The 26,571-nt window shown below is 35.2% G+C and overlaps 1 protein-coding gene across 8 annotated transcripts in view; it reads left to right on the top strand.

Annotated features, from left to right (window-relative positions):
* The window catches only part of LOC105487026 (growth arrest specific 2), a 176,329-nt gene that overhangs the window by 29,122 nt on the left and 120,636 nt on the right, over nt 1-26,571 (top strand). Inside the window, exons 1-3 of one of the 8 annotated variants that reach the window (XM_024794499.2) lie at nt 4,243-4,673; nt 12,702-12,866; nt 22,991-23,112. In XM_024794499.2, the coding sequence (XP_024650267.1) occupies nt 12,722-12,866; nt 22,991-23,112 (267 nt within the window). In that variant the 5' untranslated portion in view covers nt 4,243-4,673; nt 12,702-12,721. Of the gene's footprint in view, nt 1-4,242; nt 4,674-4,914; nt 5,007-5,841; nt 6,123-12,122; nt 12,246-12,701; nt 12,867-22,990; nt 23,113-26,571 lie in introns of those variants that run through there. The other 7 variants (XM_024794500.2, XM_011750292.3, XM_011750295.3 and 4 more) reach the window with 7 other exon arrangements.

Raw genomic sequence — 26,571 nt, 5'->3', positions numbered from 1 at the left:
ACAGACTGACCTCATTTATAAGCCTGGCACACAGGCAAGCATCTGTTTTAGTGAACTCTAGTTACATTTTACCAGATGAAATGCTGCTAGCTTGGGAGTGAAACTATCATTTGTAATGTTATTTTAACATTACTTTTCTATTCTGAGTTCTAAACAGTTAAATTAGAGACAATATGTAAAGATATAACCAATTAGTTGTATATTTTCTAAGACACAAGCTTCTTCTAAAATAATCATTCGTTTCTTTCAACAATTATTGAATGTCTACTATGTCTAATGATATTCTACATGCTAGAGATATAGTGGTGGAAAAGACAAGAAAGGTTGTTGAAATAAACATATTTTACATTAAATATTTATATTATACTTGAGGTACTTGTGATTAAAGTGACATGACATAGACTTTTTAAAGATTTAGAAGCAAACTACAAGACATACAAATAAAGAAAACTTAAAAAAAACACCTTCAACTTAGACAACAGACGTCACACTACAGCATGTACTGCATAGGATATTTAAAACTAGATGAGGCAGGGTGTGGTGGCCCATGCCTGTAATCCCAGACACTTTGGAGGATTGAGGTAGGAGCATCATATGAGGCCAGGAGTTTGAGACTATCCTGGGCAACAATGGGACCCTGTCTCTGCAAAAAAAAAAAAAAAATGATAAAAAATTAGCCAGAGTTGGTGGCTGTATTAGTCTGTTTTCACTCAGCTGTAAAGTACTACCTGAGACTGGGTCATTTATAAAGAAAAGAGGTTTAATTGACTTTAAGTTCTGCATGGCTGGGGAGGCCTCAGGAAACTTACAATCATGTGGGAAGGCAAAGGCGCAGCATGGCATGTCTTACATGGCGGCAGGAGAGAGAGAAAGAGAGAGGGGAAGTGCCACCCTTTTAAAACCGTCAGGTCTGGGAGAACTCCCTCACTATCATGAGAACAGCATGGGGGAAACTGACCCCATGATCCAGTCACCTCCCACCAGGTCCCTTTCTCAACATTTGGGGATTACAATTCTAGATGAAATTTGAATGGGGACATAGAGCCAAACCATATCAGTGGTGCTCACTTGTTGTCCCAGCTACCCTGACACTGAGATGGGACGATAGCTAGAGCCTGAAAGGTCAAGGCTACAGTGAGCCATGGTCACGCCCCTGCACTCCAGCCTGGGTGAGAGTGAGATACCATCTCAAAAAAAAACCAAAAAATTAAAAAACAAAAATTTAAAATAAATAAAACTAGATAAGACAAATGGCATATTTCATGAAATGATTTTTAATCTATTTCTTATGTAAAAATTAGAAAACATATGCTTATATATAACATGATTTGCCAAAAAAATGAGTCTTGCACAGGAGGGAATTAATATTTATGCTACTGTTGTGTTGTACTTAAAAAGTTTAAAGTTCTCCACTGAGAGTAAAGTAATAGATTTTTTAAATTGTATATTAGATGGTGAGTAAACCTTGAACTTTACATGTGAAATTTCTTTGATTTATCCTTTGTAATTTTATATATGAATGGTGGTGGAAAGTAATAGCATTTATCGTTTAAAATTTCAGAAACAGTCTGTTTTTATTCCTAACAGTATTTGTAATTACTGTGCTAGGATTTATAAAATTTATTCTCTTTGCTTTATGACATTAAAAAACTGTATTTCACAATATGTTAATTGAAGGCCTTGTATTATAGAGTAAGATGCTAGGTTGGGAAAAATAAACATATTTGACCTCACTGAGGAAGTGTTTTAACAAAATGTAAATAAATGTTTTAAGTTATTATTAAATATATTTCTTCATGTATTTTTTAATACCATTGTATGTCTTCATACTGCTTTCTGTATCATTATTCTCACTTGCTTCCCAGGCTGTCTTTTGTCATTTTTAATTGCTCCTTGGAAGCTGTTTAGGAATATAAGTCTTTGTTGGTCACTTCTGGAAATTTATTTTACCAAATTTAACCCAGTGTCTATTTCCGTGTTTTTTAATTTTTTCTCAAAGTGTCCTCTAACCTCAATTATTTATTGAAGGTTTGCTTCACTTTTAAGAGTGAGTGCTACATATATTATTTTCATTTGGGAGAAAGACTATGAGAGAAAAGGAGAGTTATCTACATAGGAGGAAAAAAATAACGTCTTTATTGATCATTTTTAAACTCAAAATTTAAGTATTTCTTAGAGAAATGAGAAAATTCATGTTTGAGACAATGTTGAAAGTTTAGAATGTGGGACACACATAGTAACCCAGAAAATTCCCGTGTTAAAGTCTTCTAACTGTGATCACTTGACAATAAAAGCTAAACTGTTTAAATCTGGCTTGACTTTTCTTTTTAATGGTGTTAAGTTTCAAGGATATATTTAAATATTTTTTCATCTTATTAAGTGAGGTATTTGCTTCCTTTGCCTTCACATGAGATAAGCTGTAGTTGCTTCAGTTGGACTACATTTTCCTAAGGTGAACAGCTTGGGTTGAGTCCACACTAAGCTAATAAAATACTCAGACAAAAGATAATCTTTGATAAATGTATCAGTGAGTGATCAGAATATATAAATAGAAATATCGATTTTGAAAAACACAAGATAAAAATCAAATGGGAATTTTTACATGTGCTAAAAAAATTAAAATAAAAACACTATATTCGTGTCTCTTCAGAAATCTTTTGTATTACTTCTCTTTTGTCACACACACAAAAAATTATTCAGCGCAACTCTTAGATGTTAATGAAAGAAAAAACACATTCTTTATTTCTCCTGGTATTTTTCTTTTGGATCTTTCTGAGACAGAGGATCTGCTATAATGCAAAATTTAAGGCCAAAAAAAAAAAAATGCCTGGAAGAAATGACATGGAGATGTAAGCCTCCTTTTCTTTCCCGCCAAACTGTATTTAGCATTGTTCCTGAATCAACAAAAACATTGCCTTACTCTTTGCTTTTTATAACACCAATAATGAACAATGTGACAAGAATACTCATATCTGGGGAGAAATAGGATGCAAGATTTTGAAAGTTCAAGGTGCTAAATTTTTTGAACTCATTACATATATGGATAATTCTTAAATTAACATTTATTGGCTGATGATGTTTTGATCAGGAAAACTTATCAAGAACATTTGATTTTTTACTAAATTGTATGTGTTCAGACACTCAAAATTCTTTGTTGGGGCTCTAGGAATACTCAGATCTGATCAAATTTTAGGAAATTTTATCATTCAGATTCGTTCACTAAAACTCATCAGTAACGAGTTCTTATGTTTTGTTGTTATTTATGTTTATCCAAGCTGTTATGTAGAGCTCTTAAAAATGCTGTTTCTCCTTAAAATTAAGAATGACTATTTCTTCCTTCTTTTAGAAAGCTAAGGAGGAAATGTGGAGCTGATAGCTGCAAAACCAAATTAAACTAAAATAAAAAGTTTGGAGTTCGATGACTCCAAACTTTTCAGTCCGTTTTCTCTTCTTTATTACATGTATTGCCACTAGAAGCAAATAACTGATGCAGTTTCTGCCAGATAATAGCAATAATAAATGTGAAATGTGAATAATTTTTTAAATTATATCTAAAATCATCTACATCATTTAGCTATTGTGGAGGTACAGGTAGTTTCTATTTGGGAGTGAGGCTAGGTAACTCATCATTATAAAAATGGTATCCAAGCAAGGATCAGAACACCTGTGCCACTGCCATTGTAAACATTGGATGGCAATATACATGAAACTGATGAACATGAGAAAGAAACAAAATAAAAAGTGTAATACGTTTTATCTATGCTCCGTGGGAAGTGGTAACCTGTGGCAATCAGTACACTCAACAAGCAGTCCCCGTGCATTAGAGGTGAATCAGACACTTGAACATCTGTCCACTTCGTGGAAGACATTTCATCTCAGAATACACGTACTAATAAACAACAGTTGGAGACAATTGTCTCTGACATTCAACATAATTCTGAGCTGAGGCTGAGAGAAGGAAGGGTGGAATTGTATTTCCTTTGGTAAAGCAAAAACAGCTGTTAAGTGCAGGCTCTTCTAAAAATGTGATATTTAAAGAGAATTGTAAGACATCAAAATGTTCAATTTGGAATGAAGAGTGGCCGAAGTTACTGGAAAGCTCGTGCCTCCGTCTGCAAAATCACTGGCCAGGAAAGCAAAAACTTTTCCAACACCCAATTTTAATATTGTGCTAAAGCTATTGACTCTGTTAAACCTCTAGAGTTAAATATGATCCCCTCCCCACCCCCCACCTTTTCTCTCTTAGGTTAGTGTTTGGGGGACAAGGAGGGGGCTGGAGCTTGGCCCCAACCTCGGAATTGCTGCCAAGGGCTTGTAATACAATCTCTCCCCGTTTGAAGGGTAAATCAGTGTCAATTGCATTTGCTGTCCACCAGAAAAAGTAAGCATTTTACTTCCGCTCAGTCTATGAGGACTGATGAAATGTAGGAAATCTGTTTCTGGCAGGGAGAAAAAATCGTTTTCCCAAACAGCACTAAAAGGAGCCATCAGAGAAGTATGAAGAAGGGTAGTGCGGCTGTAGCTGCTGCCGCTGCCGCCAAGCTGGTGGGGTGCGGGGATCGGCTGCTGCAGGACCTGCGCCTGGAGGGGGCCGGCCCCGAGAAGCTGCAGGAGCCCAGCCCGGAGCCCAAGAGCCTCTGAGAGCCGCCAGCAGCCCAGCTCGGGAAGCGGGGGTGAGCATGACTGGCTGGCCCAGTTCTGCGCCAAAGCCGCCGCAGCGCGCGCGCTCTGCAGCCGGGGCTCACGGGAGCCCCTGCCTGTCTGCTGCACCCGGGGCGGCGGGGGAGGGGAGAGGTCATTAAAAAATAATCTCAATAACGAGGCGGGGAAGAGTGAAGAGCGGCAGACAGTTGTACAGGCTTTTTCTCTAAGAGTGGGTATTCGCTGCAGGGGGTGACTTTCTGATTCCCTGGAAACAACCATGTGTTCCTTATCCCTATTGTGGAACACCCCAGATGACCGCAGCGCGTAAGCCCGCTGAGGTGGCTCTGCAAACCAGGGACAGAGTGAGGATTTTTAATGAACACATCGATTATAAATGTACACGTATGCATTCGTGCACAAGAATATCTGTAATGCATGCTCAGCATTGCCTGTTATGGGGGCGGCGGGCAGTGGGTGGGATGGAGCCAGAATGGTCTTAAAGGGCTGATCCTGAATGTTTTACTTCAGTCGTTGAGGCCAGGGTGGGAGGAAAGAGCACCACATGTGTGATCTGCGGCGATACTCACTGTTTGTGTCTGATAAGTTTGATGAAATTAGGTTTTATGTGAATAAAACGCTAGCCGATATATATCAACACACTTTGGGAAGATTTTGCATGGTATTGTTCTTTTTGTTCGGTCCAAAGTTGAGACTGGAATCTGAAATTGTTTGGGGAACAAAGGAGGCAATTTTGGTTTGGAGACATTATTTACACTGGCAAAATTAAATTCTGTCAACTCAGTATGGTAAATTACCATTAACTTAGCTCAGACATCCGAAGAAGTTTCCATTGTCTTGAATGAAGAGGGAGCAAAAGTGAGAGTTAACATATTCTATTTCTACATTCCAAAAACAGTTGAGGTTGGGGGAGGGTTATTATTTTCCCAGTTAACCTTTTTGAAACCACAGTCTTTACCCTCTCCATCTTCATCTTCATCCTCTCACCTCTGCGATCTTCTTACAGTGAAGTGTTTGCAAAACGTTATTCTTATAAAATTATCTCCTCCAACCCTCTCCAACAAAGTTAGATCAATTGTGTATGGGAGTTCTTATGCCAAGGAAATAAGATCTGCTTGTGCACAGGAACATCCATTAGACATTCTAGTATTAAAATAAAGGCTTGGATAGGTTGGATGTGCCAGCCCGGCAGAGGAAGAACACCTTTCCTCCCCACTTATCCCCTGAGATTCACAGAGGCAAGGCAGGTAACAAGCCCTGTGCTCATTGCTTCTTTACCCCAAACTCTTAGCAGTGTGGACACTGATTAACTGCAGGTGGGGTCTGATTCGCCCAGCTTGACTTTGATATTGATCAATGAACTCCTTCTCAAGGAATGCTTTCCTCTAACTGCGGTGAAGGTGGTGGCTCTGGTGGTCCTCTCCAACATGGGTGTCTGGGTTTTGACTGCCTAAGAGAAGGTAAGGGACAGATGGATGAGGCATGGGACAGTGTGCCTTTGCAATGCACACTGGAGACTTTGCACGGGGCTGCCTGCATGGTCCCTTACATGGAAAAGGTAGCTTGGATTTCAGCCTGAATGCTACTGAAGTTTGGGTTTATTTGATTACTTTACTGTTAAACACTATACTGTGGAGTTATGGACTGTGGTTTACTGGGAAATAAGTTCACATGACAAAAAATTATTTCACCTGGTGCAAAAGGTCATGTGATTGCCCTGGAATTTTTTTAGCATCTTGGTTAGAAACTTCAGTTAAACCTCAAACTTTCAAGTATGGTGAAATATCTGGTCTTATATTAACCCTAAGTATGTTGTGTGTTACTTAAAAATCTTACTTCAAGACTGGAAGTCTGCACTGAAGACTCAGGGAAACTTTGGAAAGCTAAGTTACCTTGGTTGAAATGGCATGATGAGGCTATCACTGTTTACAGAGAGACTCCTGTTTAAAACTTCAGGGTATGTTGTGAGGTTAGTTTGGTATCTTTGTGGTTTTGATATTAAGGTCCAAACAGGATCCAACTGGTTCTTTAAACCTGAGCAACTAGGAAGGTTTCCACTCAATGTTTTTTGACTAGTAAAATGAACTGGAGTAAAAGTAGAAAATAATATGTTGTCAAAATTAAGTAAGAGGCTTATGTAATTTTCTGTATTAAATGTTTTCAGGGTCAATACAATTAAAACTTTGTTGATTTTACTCCCTTATGTGAGACCATGTCATATACGTATATATATTTCCACAGAATGTAGAACCCTGCTGGTTCTTAACTACATTATAGCTAATTAAAACAGAAATATTTATATTTAAACAACAGAAAAGAATTTTCTCATGAATTGAGGTTTACCTAATCAACTCAGATAAAATTTTGATGTAAATCCTTAAATATTCTAGTTGTTAATATTGTTAATAACTGTCAGATGGTTTTCTATTTTAATTATGTTCCAAGCTAATCTGGTAGGGGTTAAAAAAAACTATGCTAAATTGTTTGGAAGGATGGTTTAATATGATTTTTTTAAAACTTTAAAATATCCCTAACAACATGAAAATATAGAAAATCAATTCTCACTCAGTTTTTTTAAAATCATGATTTGAGAAGAAATTGTTATTTGTAACTATACTATCATTTCACCCAAGACAAATCAAGATGGGACTGTGGGATAAAAAAGAATTCTCTAAAAGGGAGTCAGCACTATACAAAATTAAGAATCACAAGAGATGAGTAGGATACTTTTAATAATTATGACTAAACAGTCTTGTTACTGTGGACAAAATATCCTCTTAGGCTACCAACCCCTTATTAATAACGGGGAGTCTGAATATATTGTTATTCTAAGGTTCCTTTGAATTAAAGAGATTTATTATGGAATTAGATAAACTACCATTAAGTGTCATTTTGCTTTATGTTTGGTGCTTTTCAATTTGTGGATAAATTGCTCTACTGAACCCGAGGTGGAGGTACCATTACAAGGTCTGAAATTGCCTTTCTGTTGAAATTATGGACTTTATTTTCTGATTAGACCTTTATAGTAAGATTTTGCATCCATAACATTGGTTGAAATTGTATATTTTGTGAGATACTATTAATTAGTCAAAATGAATCACAAGAGTAAAGAACCCACAATGATGAAAGAGACATCTACAACTTTCCTGGGTAATTTGTTCTTTGAGTTCAGCTAGAAAAATGGCATTTTCTCTTTCCAGATTTTGGAAGGGTATTCAGTTTGGAGCACTGTTTATTTTTAATTTTAAAAGGTAATGTGACTGACTGATAAACTATTTCCTCAGTGTTTGACACCTGTAACACATGAAACTGAACAGATGTAAGGACAAGTGCTGCAGATGAGAGCAACAAAGGTTACCTTTAGGGAGGAGACCTTTGACTGTGGGTTGATTAGGATTCATTGTTTTCAATGTTCACAGTGGAATCTGTGTGTGTAGATGGGATGGCGGTAGTGATGTCCTCTCACACTTACTTTGAGAGGTATATAGCATTTCCCTATTAACTGATTAATCATCATCTTAGGGGTAGCGTTCTTCTCAATATGAAGAAAACTTGGAATAATCCATTATCTGTTGTATCATTAATACATTTGTTTGTTCTCCCCCTTGTTCTTTGTCTTTTCTTAATGATTTAGAGTTCTATAAAATATTCCTATTTTGTCACAGAATTGCTTTTCTTTTTGGGATATGTCAATAGAAGTTTTATTTTGGCACATTTCTGATGGTGATCATTTCTATTTTGCTAATAAAAATATATTGAATATTAAATATATGCCAAGCATTGGCATAAATATTTAATCCTCACAATTATCTTTAAGGTTTTGGCCTCCCTTGTATAGAGTAGAAAACACAGGTACAAAGAGGAAAATTCATATGACTAGAATAGAATAGCTACTAAATGGTTAGGTAGTGCAGCTATTATTTGATCCTGGACTTCTCATTCCAGTTCCAATATTCTATCCATTATTCAGGCTTCTAAGTGAAACCTCATAGCAGACAGAAGTGTATATCATTTCATTTTTTTGTCTTTTCAGTTGCTTTTCTATGTCATATCGCAATGCATTTTCTCTAACATGTCGGCACAGTCTAGAGATAAGCCAGAAATCATCTTGGTCATAGTCAAAGCACACCTCTAGGTGGCATGGAAGAATACTTTTTCTTCAGAGTCAAAACTGATGTCCTCAGCTGGGATTCTGGGACAACAAACTAGACAAAGTCTTTAAACATGTGATATTTTACTTACAAAGTCATTATTTTTTTCTTTTTCTCCTGGGCTATTTCAAGTCTCATCATATTCATAATTGTTATTCCAGAATCACTTCTACTATGGAAAGAAAGAAAAAATATATACACACACAGTCTTTGAAGGATTTAGTATTAAGTTTCTGCATGTTTTTCTCTTTAAGTTTTATTTTTCTGAATTCCTAGACCTAAGGGTTGGTTATCCATTTTAGGAAGACCGAGAAAGCTTGGAGGAGCCATAGAAGTATTTGAGTCTTACTCTTCTTTTTAAAGTATTGACTTTGTTTAACAATTACCAAAGTTACTTATCAAGCTTTTAAAATACTTGGACTATATATACTTTATTGGAAACATCATTCAATGTTTAGGCACATTATACAAAAAGGTTTTTCTTTCTTCCTAACCTCACTGTTTTCTTCAAGTCTGATGAATCATCAGTCACTTTATTTCCCACCTTTAAAAGTTACCCCTTGGCATCTCTTGTGGTTTTGAACACTTTTGAATGAATTAAAAGAACTGAAATGATCTTTTTGTGTAGCTTGTTCTTTAGGATGTAATTCATCTGATCCATATTGACTAAACATTTCTTTAAAAAGTTATAAGACGGGTAAAATTCCATAGTGATCTTTTTATGGGAATAATAGAAATTAATTTGACCTTTCTTCACCACAATATAATCATTGTAGTTGGAAACTACTTCACCAAGGGGTAAATTCTCCATACTCCAAATTTTGATCATGCTAGCTGAATCCATTTTCATGTTTCGTATTCATGGATTAGCCAAATCTAAATCCAAGACCTCCATGTATTGACTTTCAGCCAAACCGTTGAGTCATGTTAAGTTTGGCAGTGATTTGAAATGTGAAAAAAGGATCAGGAGAAATTGGATTGAGAATCTGAATTCTTTTAAAGGATCAGGAGAAATTGGATTGAGAATCTGAATTCTTTTAAGAAGGGACTTAAACAGAAGAGTCCTTATCTATGACAGTGACTTTAGGTTTCTACATATTTGACATAAGTCTAATTGTGTAACTTCTACTGCATGTTAATTACTCACTAAGCCTTCTTTCTCTCACCTCTATCTTGTGGGAAAATGTAACTGTATTTTTGCTTTTTTTTTTCACCACTAAACTTTTGACTGTATACAAAGTAGCAAAATAAAAATTGCCTAATTTTTCTTATTGTTTTTACTTAATGTTCATCTCTAATTATTAGAAGGTAGTTCGAGTTAGTTTTCTGGCAAAACACAGGACAGAGTACATGAGAAATAAATGTGCCACTGTCAAGGAAAATAAAAACTTTACTGTTTAGAGGTTTTGAGGGAAAGGATTGTGTCCTTCTGGCTCATTGAAATTGTTACATGCCATTAGGCTTACTGTAAACTATCCCTTGATAAATTCTTTGCCGGACAATGAGCTTAAGAATCTGAGGTGTCTTCTTGCTTTTGTAGAGCAAAATAGGACTCTGATGCTTAAATGGAAGTTGCAGAGCACATAATAGGGTGTAGGTAAAGTTACTGAACGGCCACATCTCACTTTCAGGAAAGTAGTGGGAGAGATTGTGTCTTGAGAAGAAAGGCATTTTAGAGGTAACCCTTTTAAGATTTCAATTAGTTATTTCAATATATGAATCTTGTGCTCACATGTATTACTTAAATGTTTCTGAGGCTAGCTGGCATATAGGAATCTTAACCAGCTACAGGGAGATGTTTTGTTTTTTCTGGGACTAGACATATATTTTTTTTAACTGGGGCAGAAAATGCTTTAGGTTTTTGGTGTTTAATCACAGAATTTGGAGAAAACTTTAGGACTTTATATGGATAATGTCATTATTAACTATGAAATAATAAAAAGTGGTGATGTTCTGATTCCCGTAATGACAATCTAACAACATATGGCAAAGTATATTAAAAGCAGTTCACATTTATAATGGTTGAATTTATATATATATATATATAAACATATATGTAATGTTTTCAGAGAAAATTTATGGTATTTTTTTCAAAAAATTACTCAAGAGTAATTTAATTATAAATGAAATTATGCTTTTAAATAGTGTACTTATGATACCTTTTAGGTACTTACTCATACTCCCAACAGTCTTTTCTATCGCTACAGCAAAATATTTGGGAGATGCTCCCACTTTGCATTTTTCTAAACACCAGTGTCTTATTTTTTCTTCAAAGGCAATATTTAAAAGAAATTAACTTATGTTAAGTGAATTAGAGTTTGAGGTTACCTGGAAAGGAATACTATGTAGAGTTTCAAATGATAAAACCAAAAGGAGAATATATAACTTATTGGTAACTTTAAAATGCCATAAATACTGGAATATCGCTGAAAACCCCATGATACCATATAAACATTACTTCTGGCCTATTGTAAATACTTTCATTTTCACTGTCATATAGTCATAATGCATCTGGTTATTTCATAAGCATATTTATATACAGAGTAGAATCCTACATGTTGTTAAACATTATGACTATTATATTAACTGCTTCATTAGTTCTTCTGTAGTCTTACATCCTATAAATAATGCATACAAAAGTGCTATAGTCTGTCTAGGCATGGTGGCTCACGCCTGTAATCCCAGCATTTTGGGAGGCCGAGGTAGGTGTATCACTTGAGGTCAGGAGTTCAAGAACAGCCTGGCCAACATGATGAAGCCCCATCTCCACTAAAAAATACAAAACAAACAAACAAATAAACCAAAATGCTATATTCAAGGCCAACTATTTTTCAAATACCTTTTCTACAACCCAAGTGGGGGATTGCACTACTTTACAATATGGTCAGGTTAATGAAAGCATCCTTGTTTTTATAGGTGTAAGATATTTAAGTACTTCTACTCCAAAGATAATTTCAAACAAAACCCTGCATGTAAAACAAATACAGTGGAAAGATAAAAAGCAAGAAAGAGAAAGAGATTATTGTAGCGATAGCAGAGGACAAACAAACACCTCTGGCAGCATTTGTTAGAACTATGGTGCAGTTCTTGGGTTATCATCAATGTGGGTTCTTAACTATTCCGTTTTGTAAAAATGTGTCATTACAGAAAGGGCAGTGGTCTTGGGAATACGAAGACTCAGGTTCAAGACTAGTTCTGTCATGACCTAGCTATATGATCTTGGTGAAGTCACTTATCCTCTCTCTCTCTCTTTCTTTTTCTTTTTTTTTTTTTTTGGTTCCTTTGACTGCAAGAGAGAAGTGTAGTAGAGAGTCTTTGGGTATATCTCTTCCCCCGCTTTTTACCCAGTTCTCTAAATTGTGAGTCCATGATTGCTTGGCCGTCTGCAAAAAGGAAGTGATTTGCTTAACATTTTAGGCTACAATATTAAAGGTAATGATCATGTGTTTACAGTGAGTTGTACAAATGCTGTCATTGCTAGTGTTCAGTTCATAAAATTTGGTGAAAATCTATGGTTTTAAATAGTAGCCAAACAATAGGAGCTAACAAACTGGACACTAACATTTTAACATTTTTTTGTGTTTCAATAAGTGGAATTTCTTGCTTAGAAGCTGGCTCTTTCCAAGTATATTGTTTCATACAAACTTGGAGCTTCTTGTTTGATTTTCTATTTGACCTTTGATTACTGCTGTTTTCCTGCTAAGTGGTTGGCCAAAAGTGAGAGGGCCAGTACAGATAAAGCAAATAGTGTTTCATGGGGTTTAATAATTAACAAACTGATCTGTCATCAAAAAACCCATAGATCCAGTTCATTATAATGTCATGATGACAACATTTTAGTGAGAGACGTCTGTATAAAAAGCAATTGCTCTTTTGTTTCCAAAACAGGTATTACAAGTGGATAAATAATGTGCACTGCTCTGAGCCCAAAGGTACGCAGTGGACCTGGCCTCTCTGATATGCATCAGTATAGCCAATGGCTAGCCAGCAGACATGAAGCTAATTTGCTACCAATGAAAGAAGATCTGGCCTTGTGGTTAACCAATCTATTAGGTAAGGTTATAAGATCTCATTTTGTGATCAAAGATAACAGTTTTTGTTTTATTTTTCCTCCTGTAGTGTCCTTCACCTAAGCATGTGATAGCACCTTGGAAAGAAAGACTTTTACTATTTGGCATTTGCACTGGGGAAACCTGAGGCAGGTGGAAAATTTTAATGAATTTCCCAATGTCTGTCACATTAACTGTGCTTAGTAATTCCAATATGATGCACTCAAATGTGGAAATATGCGGTCAGATTGCTTATTTTATCTATATGCTGGTCTGATTTATTTTTGGCTTTTCTTTCATGCAGCTGACCAATTTGACCTATTCTTTTGACATTGTACACAGGCCACAGTGTCTGTAAAATCTGGCTTCTAAATCTGGATTTCTTTGCCCTACTTTTACAGCACACCTTCTAAAACTGCTGAATACTCAAACTCAGGAACAAAATCATGTATCCTTTTTCCAAATGAGCTGACTGGAATCATCTAACCCTGAACTAAAATTTTTCATTTCCATTTGCTTTTGTTTTTAAGGTCTAGTCTAACAGTACTTTTGCTGACCTCATGCTACCTCCTGGTAAAGATGCCTCTCCTTTTGTTGCTGTTGTGCTTTCATATTCACAGGATAAAATTTCAACTATGTGAAAAATAGAATCACATATTTAAAGGATCATCATATATAGCAACACTATTTCCACTAAGTTTTTTACAGAGAATAAATTTAATTTAAATGTGAGAAAAAAGATCCCTGTAGACTTTATAAGATACAAGATTTGAGCATCGCGTAAACATAGAACTTGCATGCAGCTTTATCATTTGCAGGGGAGATTTCATCAACACTATTTTATTATTTAAAGAATCTGTCAAGGTAAGGGCTGTTATCCTTATTTTCTAGCTAATGAAACTAAAGAGCTTAGGAAGGTGCACCCCGTCCATCTGAAATTTTAGCAATTTTTGGCAGGGGTTTAGCACATTTTATCAGAGTTTTGCTTTCTCTCCATGGCTCTGGATTTTTGCATGGCTTTTGTATTTATTTATTTTTTAGTCTTTATCCTAGGATTTCTTTATCCTATGTTTCGTTTTTCTTCATGGTGTGCACACAATTTTGGCAACTCTGTAGTCTTACCAAGGCTACTGAATATGGGTATGCAAATTGTACCCTTCACCAGCAAATAATGAGGTCAGAAAAAGAAGACACTCCCCAGAAAGACCCTTTACGCTGCTATGGAAGTCTCTCCTCCAGAAGGAAGGAGCTACACCTTTCAGCAATTCATTCATGCAGAGGACCTTTTATCTCCATCAAGGAGTGGGGGTTATTTAAGCCTAAGCAGATGGATTTTTCTCTCTCTTCTGTCTTTTTTGTGTTCACTAATGATTGCTATATTAGGAATTAATTATTAAATTTGAGCTATCTGTTTTCCGATGTAGGCAATCACAAGTATGGTAGCATAGAATAAAAGTTAAGAGCACAGGCTCTGGAAATAGACTGCCTGTGTTTGAACCCCAGCTCTGCCACTTGGTAGCAGTGTGATCTTGGGCAAGTTACTTGCCTCTCTTGTGCCTCATTTTCCTCATCTGTACAGTGGTAATAACAGTAGTAACTACTTTGTAGGGCTGCTGTGGGAGTGAATGATTAAAATACGTATAGTACTTTGAACAGTATCTGGTCCTAGTAAACACTATACTGTTTTTGTTATTATACTACTTATATAGTTCAGTGAAAATTTGATTTTGTGCATCATTTTTTTCATTTTTTTCCAACAAACATTTGAGTGTGCAGCAGCATAAGCATTGGTAAAAACATCGACTCTGGAATAAGAATGCTTCAATTCAAACCTTGGTTTTATCACTTACTATGTGATACTGGGCACGTGTCTTATTGCACTGTGTCTTGGTTATATAATCTATAAAATAAATACCATAATAAAACCGACCTTATGGGATTGTTGGGGGTTTGAATGAGATAATTGCCTTTAGAAGAAGGTATGGCACATAATCGAGCAGTAAATAATAACTATTATGATTATTGTGTTCCAGACAGTCATCTAGGTTCTGGAAGATAGTGATTAAGAATAGATGTAGTACCTATTCTTGCAAAGCTTAGAGTAGATTAGCAAAAAAAACACAGTAAATAAGTAATTGAATGTATAATCTATTACTTGGTATAAACACTAAAAGATACAAGTTGCAATTAAAATGTAAATTGAGGTAGGAGTAGGGCAAAGGATCAGAGGGATTGGGAAATCTTCTTTATGGGAATGTATATTTAAACTGAGAACTAAGATTAATAGCTAGCCAGCCCAAACATGGGTTAAGAGCCTTTGCAAGGAGGGAAGGGCATGTATTGAGGTAGGAAGGAGCTTGGTACATTGCAAGAAATGAAGCAAGTCTAGTTTCAACAGAAAAGAAATAGAAAGAGAGTTTCATGACACATGTTCGGGCTGGATCATATATTACTTTGAAGATCATATTAAGGAGCTTATAATTTACAGTATGATCTATGAGAAACCATTGAGATGTTCTAAACAGAGGAAGAGTGTGATTAATTAGAGTATAGCCTGCTTATAAAGGTATGCTGTAATGTCCTATGACTTGTCATCAAAGGCATTTTATTTAGTGAGTGTGGTAATTTACAAGGCAGCTTGATCAGTGTGAGCAGCCCAAGACAGCCTCAAAGAATAGAGAGTCAGTGTTTGTAATGGAAATATCCTTGGATTAAAAGTCAGGAGACCTGGCTCCTAACTGGGCGTCAGGAGACCTGGCCTCTGGTTCTGGCTCTGCTACTTGGTAGGAAACTTGCCCAAAGTCACTCAGCCATCTTTTCTGGGCTCAGTGTCTTCAACCATAAAATGAAGGGGTTGAAGTAGATGATCTCTAATGTCCTTTCCAGATCCCAAAGTCTGAGTTTTAGGAAATCCATCTCTTGAGACCCAGTTTGGGGTAGTTGAGAGAGTCATCAATATACATAAACAGGGAGGAGATTTACATAAATGAATGACTTTTTTCCTTCAAATTAAGACTTTTTTAATGTTAGTAGTTATAACACAAATGCAATTGATGACTTGTGAAATTTTCTCAGAAAAGGAATCCTAAAAGAATCTCAAGATACAGTAAAGTTTAACCTTTGAATTGACTTCAGTTCATACAAAGTAGACAGATAATAGACTTCAAGTCAATATTCTCATCGCAATTTGATAAGTGGACTAATAACCTGAGATTAGTGAAAAGTGGTAAAACATTTGGAGGTAGAAAAATGCATTGTGTACTAGAATGGTGATAATAAGGAGGGAAAGAATAAATTTATGGTTATGTTAGAAGATATTTTTCTTACACTTAGGTACATTTAGTACTCACATACTTTGGAAATAGAGCAATTAAAGTATATTTTAAAATAATTTATTATTGGCTGTTTTGTCACTTCAGAAATATTTGCAGATTTTTATTATGCCACTCTTTTTCAAGTCTTGCTTTTTATCTACTTGAAAGAGATACAAAGTAAAAAACATAAAAAGAAAATGTCTTGAAAGTAACTTCAGAATTGATATATCTCCTCTGAATTCCTAACTGAGGTAGAAATTTACATGTTAAATTAAAGCTTTTAATTAGATGTTGCTGTTGTGCCATTAGAGTTTACTTGTGGAAAGATTTTTCTCCTGATTTCTAGTATGCTTGTCTAAAATGTAATTTTTTTCCTTTTATGTTTTTCAAAAGGAGTATTAATGATGTTCTAAATTCAGATATTTCTGATCGTACATATAAACTGTCTATTAAAAATATGGTTCCTTAAAGAATACTCCATTTATATTCTGATATTTTGATGGATCAAAATGATTCGATGGAGAAGAAAGTGATTTTATTAGTTCATTAACCAATGTTCATATTCATGTAATGTATATATGTATTATACTGTCATTTCCCAGAAATATACTTACTTAATCAGTAATAATAATAAATATCATTTTAAATTCCTAGGCATAGGATTAAAGCATCAACTGCAAACTTTTAAGCTAATTGAAATTTATATATTAGAATATAAAATACAAGCTGTCTTGTGATGTTAACTAGTTAAAATGAATAAATAGTTTATAGTAGCTGAGATTTATCTAGGGGGTAGCACACATTAATTAACGAGAAGATTATCATGTAATATTTACTGACTATTTACATATCCTTGGATATATCTACTGATCTTATAGAAAATACTCTTTGCAGTCCTAGTATGTTTTTGAATAATGGCTGGCACCACGGAGCAGTTTTGTGACCAACATTCAAAAAAGACAGCAAAACAGTCATGAAGATCTTATCGTCTTTCTTTATAAAAAGTTTCTTCAGCCATTGTTGCCTATTGACATTAAATATACACATTTTATTTTTATTTTAGGTCTTTTGCTATTTTTGCTCATGAACCAAATATTGCTAATCTGTTATTTAACTATGCCCTTAGGGTATATTAGAACATGAATTGCATATGTAAATAAAGCTTGGGGAAATTTTTAATTGTCATTGTGAGCAAACAGCATGTTATTACATTAACATTCCTGGATTATGGCAACCACCCATTATTCAAATACATTAGGCATATTCTACTACTTTTATAATTATTGATGGACTTTTGAAGAATATTACTGGCTTGGCTTTGATTATACACTAAAATAAATGTTCTCAAATTGTCTATTTCATATGTATTTTTAATTGAAAATGATGGCTTGCCTTTATTTTCAATTAATATTTGTCTAATGCTGTATAAATTACATGGGAGTGTATTTCAAAGAAAGGATTATAGTTGTTAAACATCAAATAAATTAAAATTGTTCTTAAAGCTTATAGATCTTTAGGATATAGGCATATGTGTTTGGATAATGCAGGGACTTTGAATACATCATCAGATATATTAAAAATCAAGTTATGCTGAATTGATTTTACTTATATTTAGAAAATGCATTGACAGTTGATATCATGGTGATTTTCCCCCTCTCTGAGCTTTGTGCACACATACAAAATAAAATGCAGTTGTTTTCTACTTAATACAAGCAATATGTAACATTTCATTATTTTCAGTTATTCTTAAAAAATAAAATTTTCAGCATTAAACATTTAAGCACCTATTTATTAGGGTTGCTGCTGTCAAATACAGCTACTATCTAATGAGTTTGGAACAGCTTGCTTTTCTTTTTTCTTGTGGCCCTTTTGCCAGATACTTATTCTGCAGGGTTCTCATATTCTTGGTATAGCCAACAAAAATTCCGTAGGACAGGTGGTATCTTGTGTTAGTTCAAAAGCTTACAGAATCACCTTCATGTTCACAAGTTGACACCTTTCAGAGCAGTTATCCTAATTTTGTATGTGATTTGTGCAGCAGAACCAGCTTTATATTTTTTGATGTAAATTCAGGGTAGACACTTGAAAATTAGTGTGAAGCAGGTGCTGGTCTAGGGATTTTGCATATAATGAACTGTTTCCTATCTTACAACCTTGAAACTGTAGACAGCATATGAACCACTTTGAATTCTCCAGTTAGAAAAATATATTTGTATTGAGAGGTACAGTGGGGATGAAAATAGAATTTGATAGTATCTGGATCATCTTTAGGGATTAAAAATATACCAACTTTCTTCTTCAGTGAATCATGCCAAGTACCAGAACTTGCCTGAATGATATTGTTAGCCATTCTCCAACCTACAAGGTGGATTGCGATTCATTTTTCAGCACCACAATCTTCAACCCCAAGCTTTTATTTTTTTTCTCTTTTTTTCCTAAAGAGGTTTCTGTGGTGTTTCTACATAGAAAAAGACAACTGCAAGAGGGAAAATTCATTGTCATGGAAAATAGTCATTTGTGTATTCAGCAAATATTTAAGTAGTCAAGCATAGTGGCTAAAAGCATAAACTCTGAACCTAAATTGCCAAAGAGCCAAGTTCCTCTGCCCGCGAATTAGGTGACCTGAGGCAGGTTACTTAATCTATACATCTGTTTCATCATCTGTAAAATGGATATATAGTAGCACCCACTTCACAGTTTTCTTGAGAAGATTAAATGCATTAATTCATGTAAAATGCTTAGAACAGTACTTGACATATAATAATAACTCAACTGTTAAATATTGTTATTAGAATTCTTTAGAAATTTAATACTGCTAATTTATTGGGAAGAAAACATTCTTTCTCAGCAACTTAGAAGATTAAAAGGATTACTTTTTTCCAGGTGGCCCCAGTCTAAAACACTTTATAGACTGATATGTAAATCTTTACAAAAGTTATGGCAAACATATTTCTGGGAGGAATACACTGATGTGTATGTGTGTGCATGTTGATTATAGTTGCCTGGCAAAAGATTTCAGGCAGATGTTTATATCCCACCTTTGAGCTATAATGTTTTAACAGAAAGCGACTAGCCACAATATTTAATCAAATTGCCTGATTTTGATCTACTGGCAAGTTGTCATTCTTGACTAAATTAATCATGTGAAGATTAAATATCACAATTATAAATTCAGGAAGCAAAACTATTACTTCTAGACTAGGATACGCTAGATTAATGTTCAAACCAATGGCTTTATGGACCAGCACTGGTCAGGACTTTAACATACTTTAATTGTATCTATTTTTTGTTCTTTCTTTCCCTGCAAACACCAACCACAATGAAATGCTAGGGTTAGGGAAGAAATGATTTTCTGGTGCTAAAATCACACTGTTTCCAGTACGTGTAGTCTGATGTGTTAAACCAGGTGCACAATTTAAATTACAGAAGATCTGATTCTGTTTAACAGAGATATTTACCTATGTATGACTTTTACTTGAGAAATTGTAATTATTTCTACATAGCCCGTTCTTAAGAATTTGCCATAGATAAATTCAACTACTTTTATATTGTATTGTTTTTTGAAAAAAATACTGTTGATATTATTAACATTAATGCAATAAAGAACTAGATAATATATCATCCCCATATAAAGATTACAACTGATTTCTTACAATCACACAGTGATTGTAATCATAAAGTATATATTTAATAATTTTTAATCATTGGAAGGAAAATATGTTACACATGAAGTTATTTATAAAAGTCTCAGACTTGTATTTTTTCTTCATTTGAGGCAGTACATTTCAACTATAAAGTATGTAATAGTCTGTTTTAGCCAAAAAAAACTCACCTTTCAGAGCTATAAAATGTACAGAATTGAAAGCTGACACCTAATATATTTTTCATTAGATACAGATGTTCAATGTAAAATTCTTTTTACAAGTATTCATGAAAAACAGGATAACTAAAAAGATATAATGCATAAAAAGTAAAAATCGTACCTTTTGGTAAATTGTTAATGGGTTTTTAATGAAAGCAATTTTTTTCTTTTTATGATTTATGTGTTCTTTTAAGTATATTGTAAACATCTTATAACTTAAAATTATGAATAGAATCTTCAAATTGCCATAGAATTTAATGAAATAAAAATATATAAAGATCTATTAAAAATGGAAAGTCTTGCAAGTAATGTGTAAAGAAATAATTCAACAATTTAAAGTTTATCTTCTTTATCTTAAAATTTAAATTTATTTGAATAACACTATAATTAAGAAAATTATTGCTAATATTTACTTTCTGTAATTTTGTGAAATAATTTTGTTATTATTAAAAAATGCAGCATGGCGTGGCAGCTCATGCCTGTAATCCCAGCACTTTGGGAGGCTGAGGTGGGCAGATCACTAGGTCAAGAAATCGAGACCATTGGAGCCAACATGGTGAAACCCTGTCTCTGCTAAAAATACAAAAATTAGCTGGGCATGGTGGCATATGCCTGTAGTCCCAGCTACTTGGGAGGTAGAGGTTGCAGTGAGCCGAGATCATGCCACTGCACTCCAGCCTAGCAATAGATTTCGGCAATAAAGCTGAGATTGTGCCACTGCACTCCAGTCTGTGGCTAGTCACTTTCTGTTGAAAAAAAAAAAAAAAGAAAAGAAAAGGAAAATGAAGGCCAATATGATGAATACACAATACACATTCTGTTATGCTGGCTTTTTGTATTTTGGCATGCTACTTTCATTTCTGAACGGAGCTGCACACAGTTTTGAAATAAAAGTTCTGCACAGGCTACCTGTGTGGTGAATATTTAAAGCTACTGATGTTTTTCCACCTGCAGAAGTCATTATTCTAATTGGGGGCCAAAATATGAACTACGCAGTAGGGGAAAAAGAACATTTGTTTAAAAAGTAATTCTTTGTCCCTAAGACTGCCCCCCAAAATGGAAAAAAAAAATTCATTTTAAGCAGATGTTTCTTGAAATTCAAATATATTAGATATTGTGAGTTTAACTTAAATGGTAAATGGTTCATCTGTTGTTCCAGCCGGATTTTATTTATTTATTTATTCATGAGACAGAGTCTTACTCTATCGCCCAGGCTGGGGTGCAGTGGTGTGATCTCTGCTCACTGCAACTTCCGCCTCCCAGATTCAAGCCATTCTCCTGCCTCATCCTCCCAAGTAGCTGGGATTACAGGCGTGCGCCACCATACCTGGCTAATTTTTGTATTTTTAGTAGAGGCAGGGTTTCACCTAGTCAGCCAGGTTGGTCTTGAACTCCTGATCTCAGGTGATCTGCCCACCTTGGCCTCCCAAAGTGCTGGGATTACAGGCATGAGCCACCATGCCAGGCCGCATTTTCAAATAATAAGAAAATTATTTCACAAAATTACAGAAAGTAAATATTATAAATAATGTAAGTAGTTTTCATATTCCAGGTAAAGGAGAAAATTAGGGATTGTGCAATAAAGGTGTCTGGAGAATGCCTCAGTGAGGACGGTGTTTAGCAATCTTAATTTTAGCAGTGAGCATGGTATGTATTGGAGAGAGAAGCTGAGGACAGAAAGAATAGCCATTGTTTTTGTTGCTAGAGGTTTAAGTATCACATTATGAAGATTTTTATTAAGATTATGGCATGAGAAATAGAAGGAAGCTTGAATCTGTAGGACTTCTGACTAATAATTTACAGAAACATAAGGCAGGAAAATGGAATATTCTGAAACTTAGATTAATAGGAAACAAAAAAAGGAGAGGGCATTGAGAAAGATATGATTTGAAAGAGTATATAAGAAAGCAGTGCAGTAGCAGGATCTCAGCTCACTGCAGCCTCTGCCTCCCAGACCCAAGCCATCCTCCCACCTCAGCCTCCCAAGTAGCTGGGACTGCAGGCATGCACCACCATGACTGGCTAATTTTTGTGTTTTTGTAGAAATGGGGTTTCACCATGTTGCCCCATGGCTGGTCTGTAACTCATGAGCTCAAGTGATCCACCTACCTCGGCCTTCCAAAATTCTGGGATTACAGGCCTGAGCTACTGTGTCCAGCCTACCTGTGTTATTTTAATCAGGAAAACCATTTCAATAGAATCCAGAGATATGGTTTTATATATTGGCCATGTTATTAAAGTTCCCAGTGGTGGTTTTTAAAAATATATACATGGCTCTATTTTAAATTAAAGAAAATTGATCTGGCTGGGTGCACCCCAGATTACATGACTGTAATCCCAGTACTTTTGGAGGCTGAGGCTGGAGGATTGTTTGAGCCACCGGAGTCTGAAACTGCAGTGAGCTATGATCCTGCCACTGCACTCCAGATTGGGTGATAGAGTACAATCCTGTTGAGAGAGAGAGAGAGACATACGTTGTTCTTGTAGTCAGACATACACCTAACAAAAAATACTTGTTCTGCATTATGTCCTGCCTTATGGGTCAAAGTAATTGAATGGGCCATTGAGGATGAGAATGGAATGATTAATGGAGGCCAAATTGTAAAATCACTGGTAAAGCTGGTTCTTTGAGTTTTGATGATTAGTTTTCATTCCCCCTGATTACTAAATGATGGAATTCTTTTACCCAGGATATCATTTTGCCACCTTTAATATGAAATAAAACTTTTATGCAGTTAGCACTATGTTATGAAAATATTAAATGCTGAAATTCTTGCAACCAACGGAAGATAGAAAATTCCAAAGAAATGACTATTTCTGGTAAGCTCCTATCCCAGATACGTAACTCAGCTAGAATAGCAATTTTAGTAATAAGATTGTGTCAAATATTTTATTTAGTGTGAATCTGACATTTTGACTTTCTTTTTATAATGCTTCTTTTTGTCATTTCAGGGAAGGAGATTACAGCAGAAACTTTTATGGAGAAGTTGGACAATGGTGCCTTGCTCTGTCAACTTGCAGAAACTGTGCAGGAGAAATTCAAGGAGAGCATGGATGTTAACAAGCCCACAAAGGTAAAAGATCCCAATGCAAAAATCACTCTTAGGTGGTAGATTACATTTATAATTGCTTATAAATTGAATGTAATTAAAAAATTTATTGTGAACAGATGCATCAAGGTCTATACTAACAACAAAGTACAGAGGGTTCTTTTTAATTAGGTAATGTGTTATTTGCACTCTAATTACATAAATTGCATAATCCTTTTGGTGAATCTAATTAAATAAAAGCTTATGAAAAATGATGGTATTAAAAGAGTGTTGTATATAAACTCAATGAATCTAAAGTATTGACTAAAATCTTAGCAGAGAAATAATTGTGTCATTAGGCAATGCACAAATCTAGCCAAGAAAGATTTACTGAATAGATCTTTGTTTTCAAAAATATTATGGCAGAATACTAGATCAAAATTTCTGGACTGTAATTTTTTGTTTATTCTAAATAATAGTACCATTGAACTAAGTAAATTTGGACAAATTATATATTTTATTTCTAACTACTCAGATTTCTTTTCTCCACATTAATTCTAATATTCTTTTCTAGTGATTATAAACACTTGATGAAAGTATGGTGTTTGACTTTTTTGAAGAAAACAAAAGAGATTGTACTTAATTTTTAATAGAGAATGAAAAGAGATATAAAAAATATTAAAATAATGTTGACTAGGCATGGTGGCTCATGCATGTAATCCCAGTACTTTGCTTTGGGAGGCTGAGGTGGGCAGATTACGTGAGATCAGGAGTTTGAGACCAGTCTGGCAAACCTGGCCAAAACCCATCTCTACTAAAATAAATAAATAAATACATAAAAAATAAATTAAAATAATTTAGCCCAGCACCATGACACATGTCTATAATCCCAGCGACGCAGGAGGCTGAGGCAGGAGAATTGCTTGAACCCAGGAAGTAGAGGTTGTGGTGAGTAGAGATCACACCATTGCACTCCAGCCTGAGTGACAGAATAAGACTCTATCTAAAAAAAATAAAAACAAAAAAATAAAAATAAAAATGTTGAAGACAACTTACTACAGAAAGCAACTGTTAAGGCTTTTGTGCAACTCTGACAGAAAAAATAAAAGGGGTGTGTGTGTTTGTGTGTGTGTGTGTATATGTGTGTATTGCCACTGAATTTATTTTTTAGATATTTTCTATTACTCTGCATTGTATAATATACAAAACCTTCCTCTATTTTTTTAAATCTTAAAAGCAGCTCTGTGAAGGTGTTAATTAATTAAGTGGCTCCCAAACTTTGCTGCACATTGGAATTACCTGAGCATCTTTAAGAAAAATGCTGAGAGCTGGGCTGGATGTGATGGTTCATGACTGTAATCTCAGCAGTTTGTGGGGGTCAAGGCAGGCAGATTGCTTGAGCTCGGGAGTTCAAGATCAGCCTAGGCAACATGATGAAACACCATCTGTAAGAAAAACACAAAAAAACTAGCAGGGAATGGTGGTGGGTTCCTGTTGTCCCAGCTATTTGGGAAGCTGAGACGTCAGGTTCACTTGAGTCCAGGAGGTTGAAGTTGCAGTGAGCCGAGATCACAACACTGCACTCCAGCCTGGGAGACAAAGTGAGACCCTTTCTCAAAAATAAGAATAAAATAAAATAATACCGAGACCTGGATCCCATGCCTTAACATTCTGATTTAATCCCATAGGGTGAAACCTGGGCACTGGAATTTTTAAAAAGCACCCCAGGTGATTCTAATGCGCAGCAAAGTTTGGTAACCATGAATTTCTTTTAATTTTCTCCTTGATTGGATGGTTGAAGATTCTAAGTAATTTGTACAAGATTGGCTAGTAAATGACCAATCATGAAGCTGATACAGACAACTTTGCAAGTTTAATGCTGTCTCATTTTGGTTCATTATGGGTAGCCCAGGAATGAGGAGACTGTTTATGAAAATGCTTTGTGTCAAGCTTAATGTTAGGACACCAATTTTTCTTCTGCTCTCATTTCCATCGTGATGTAACTGGCCTCTACATCAGCTACTGATGAGAAAATATAATGCCAGTAAGAGGACAATTTGTATAGAAGGTTTACTGTAAAGCAATGAACAGAGGGAAATAAGCTGTGGTGCCCAGACATTTGAAAGCATTACCTTCACATTACGAGGTTCCTGAAACCCGTATTGCTTGTTTTTGAGGATGGAGAGCCCAATGCCTCAGTGTTAAGAATCCTTGAATCCTCCAGAGTAATAAAGATTAACCAACTCTATTAAGGCCATTGTGCGGTTTTCTGGTTTTGCTTTGTTTGTAAGTCTTTGCTTTTTTAAAACAGAAGCAAAGATTCCCAAACAGATTTGCAATTGTAAGACTCAAATGTAAGATAACCCTAAAGCATTAGCCTATAGGTCAAAGGCTTTGACATTAAGTGCATTTTGCTTGGGTTCTAGTTTTATTTATTCATTGGACATGTCTGAGCCATAGTTTCCTTAGCTGTGAAATAGGAGTAATACTTACGCATGCATACCTTCCATAGAGCATTGCACAAAATAGGACTCTTGATAAAATCTCTTTTTCCTATGTGAAAGGTAAGAGACCCTCATAAGAATTTTCGATTAACTATAAGAAAATAAATATTTTATAGTCTATGGCCATACCATCCTGAACATGCCCGATCTCATGTGATCTCGGGAACTAAGCAAGATCGGGCCTGGTTAGTAGTTGGAAGGGAGAAAATAAATGCTTTATAAATGTTTGTATTTAGCATGAGAGTTGCTATGTGCAGATATGTATACATTTGCCCCAATCTCCATGATAATATGTAATATTGAGGATATTTACGGATCGAAAGTTATGTAACTACTTTCCTTTTAAACATTTATTTCAATATTATAATTTTTATAATAAAACTATAAAACATAAAGAAACAAAAGAATATTTTTCAGTTAGTAGTAGAACTGCAGCAAGTTATTAAACTTGAAATAGTTCTGTGAACCTAGGCAATTATGTTTGACTGAATATGAAGCTAAATTTTTTTTCAGATTGTGATAAAGGTTTTAGTATAAAACCTTAAATGTGTTACTTGAACAAGTGCAGGTTTAAAAATACTTATTGTCATCTCACCAAAAAATCACGTGCACCTGTGGGTTCATAGCAGCACTATTCACTATAGCAAAGACATGAAATCAACCTAGATGCTCATCAACGGTGGACTGGATAAAGAAAATATGGTCCCTGTATACCACAAATACCATGCAGCCATAAGAAACCAAAATCATGTCCTTTACAGAAACATGGAGGCAGCTGAAGGCCATTATCTTAAGCAGGTTAATGCAGGAACAGAACCAAACACCACATGGTCTCACGTATAAGTGGGAGCCAAATACTGAATACACATGGACACAAAGAGGAGAACAAAAGACACTGGGGCCTACTTGAGCAGGAAGGGCGGGAAGAGGGTGAAGGTCAAAAAACTACCTATTGGGTTCTATGCTCACTATCTGGGTGATGAAATCGTTTGTATACCCA

Source organism: Macaca nemestrina, chromosome 12, assembly GCF_043159975.1.
Source record: "Macaca nemestrina isolate mMacNem1 chromosome 12, mMacNem.hap1, whole genome shotgun sequence".
In the NCBI taxonomy this organism is placed as follows: Eukaryota; Metazoa; Chordata; class Mammalia; order Primates; family Cercopithecidae; genus Macaca; species Macaca nemestrina.
The sequence above is the reverse complement of the archived record's forward strand: the minus strand, read 5'-3'. Positions and strand labels throughout refer to the sequence as shown.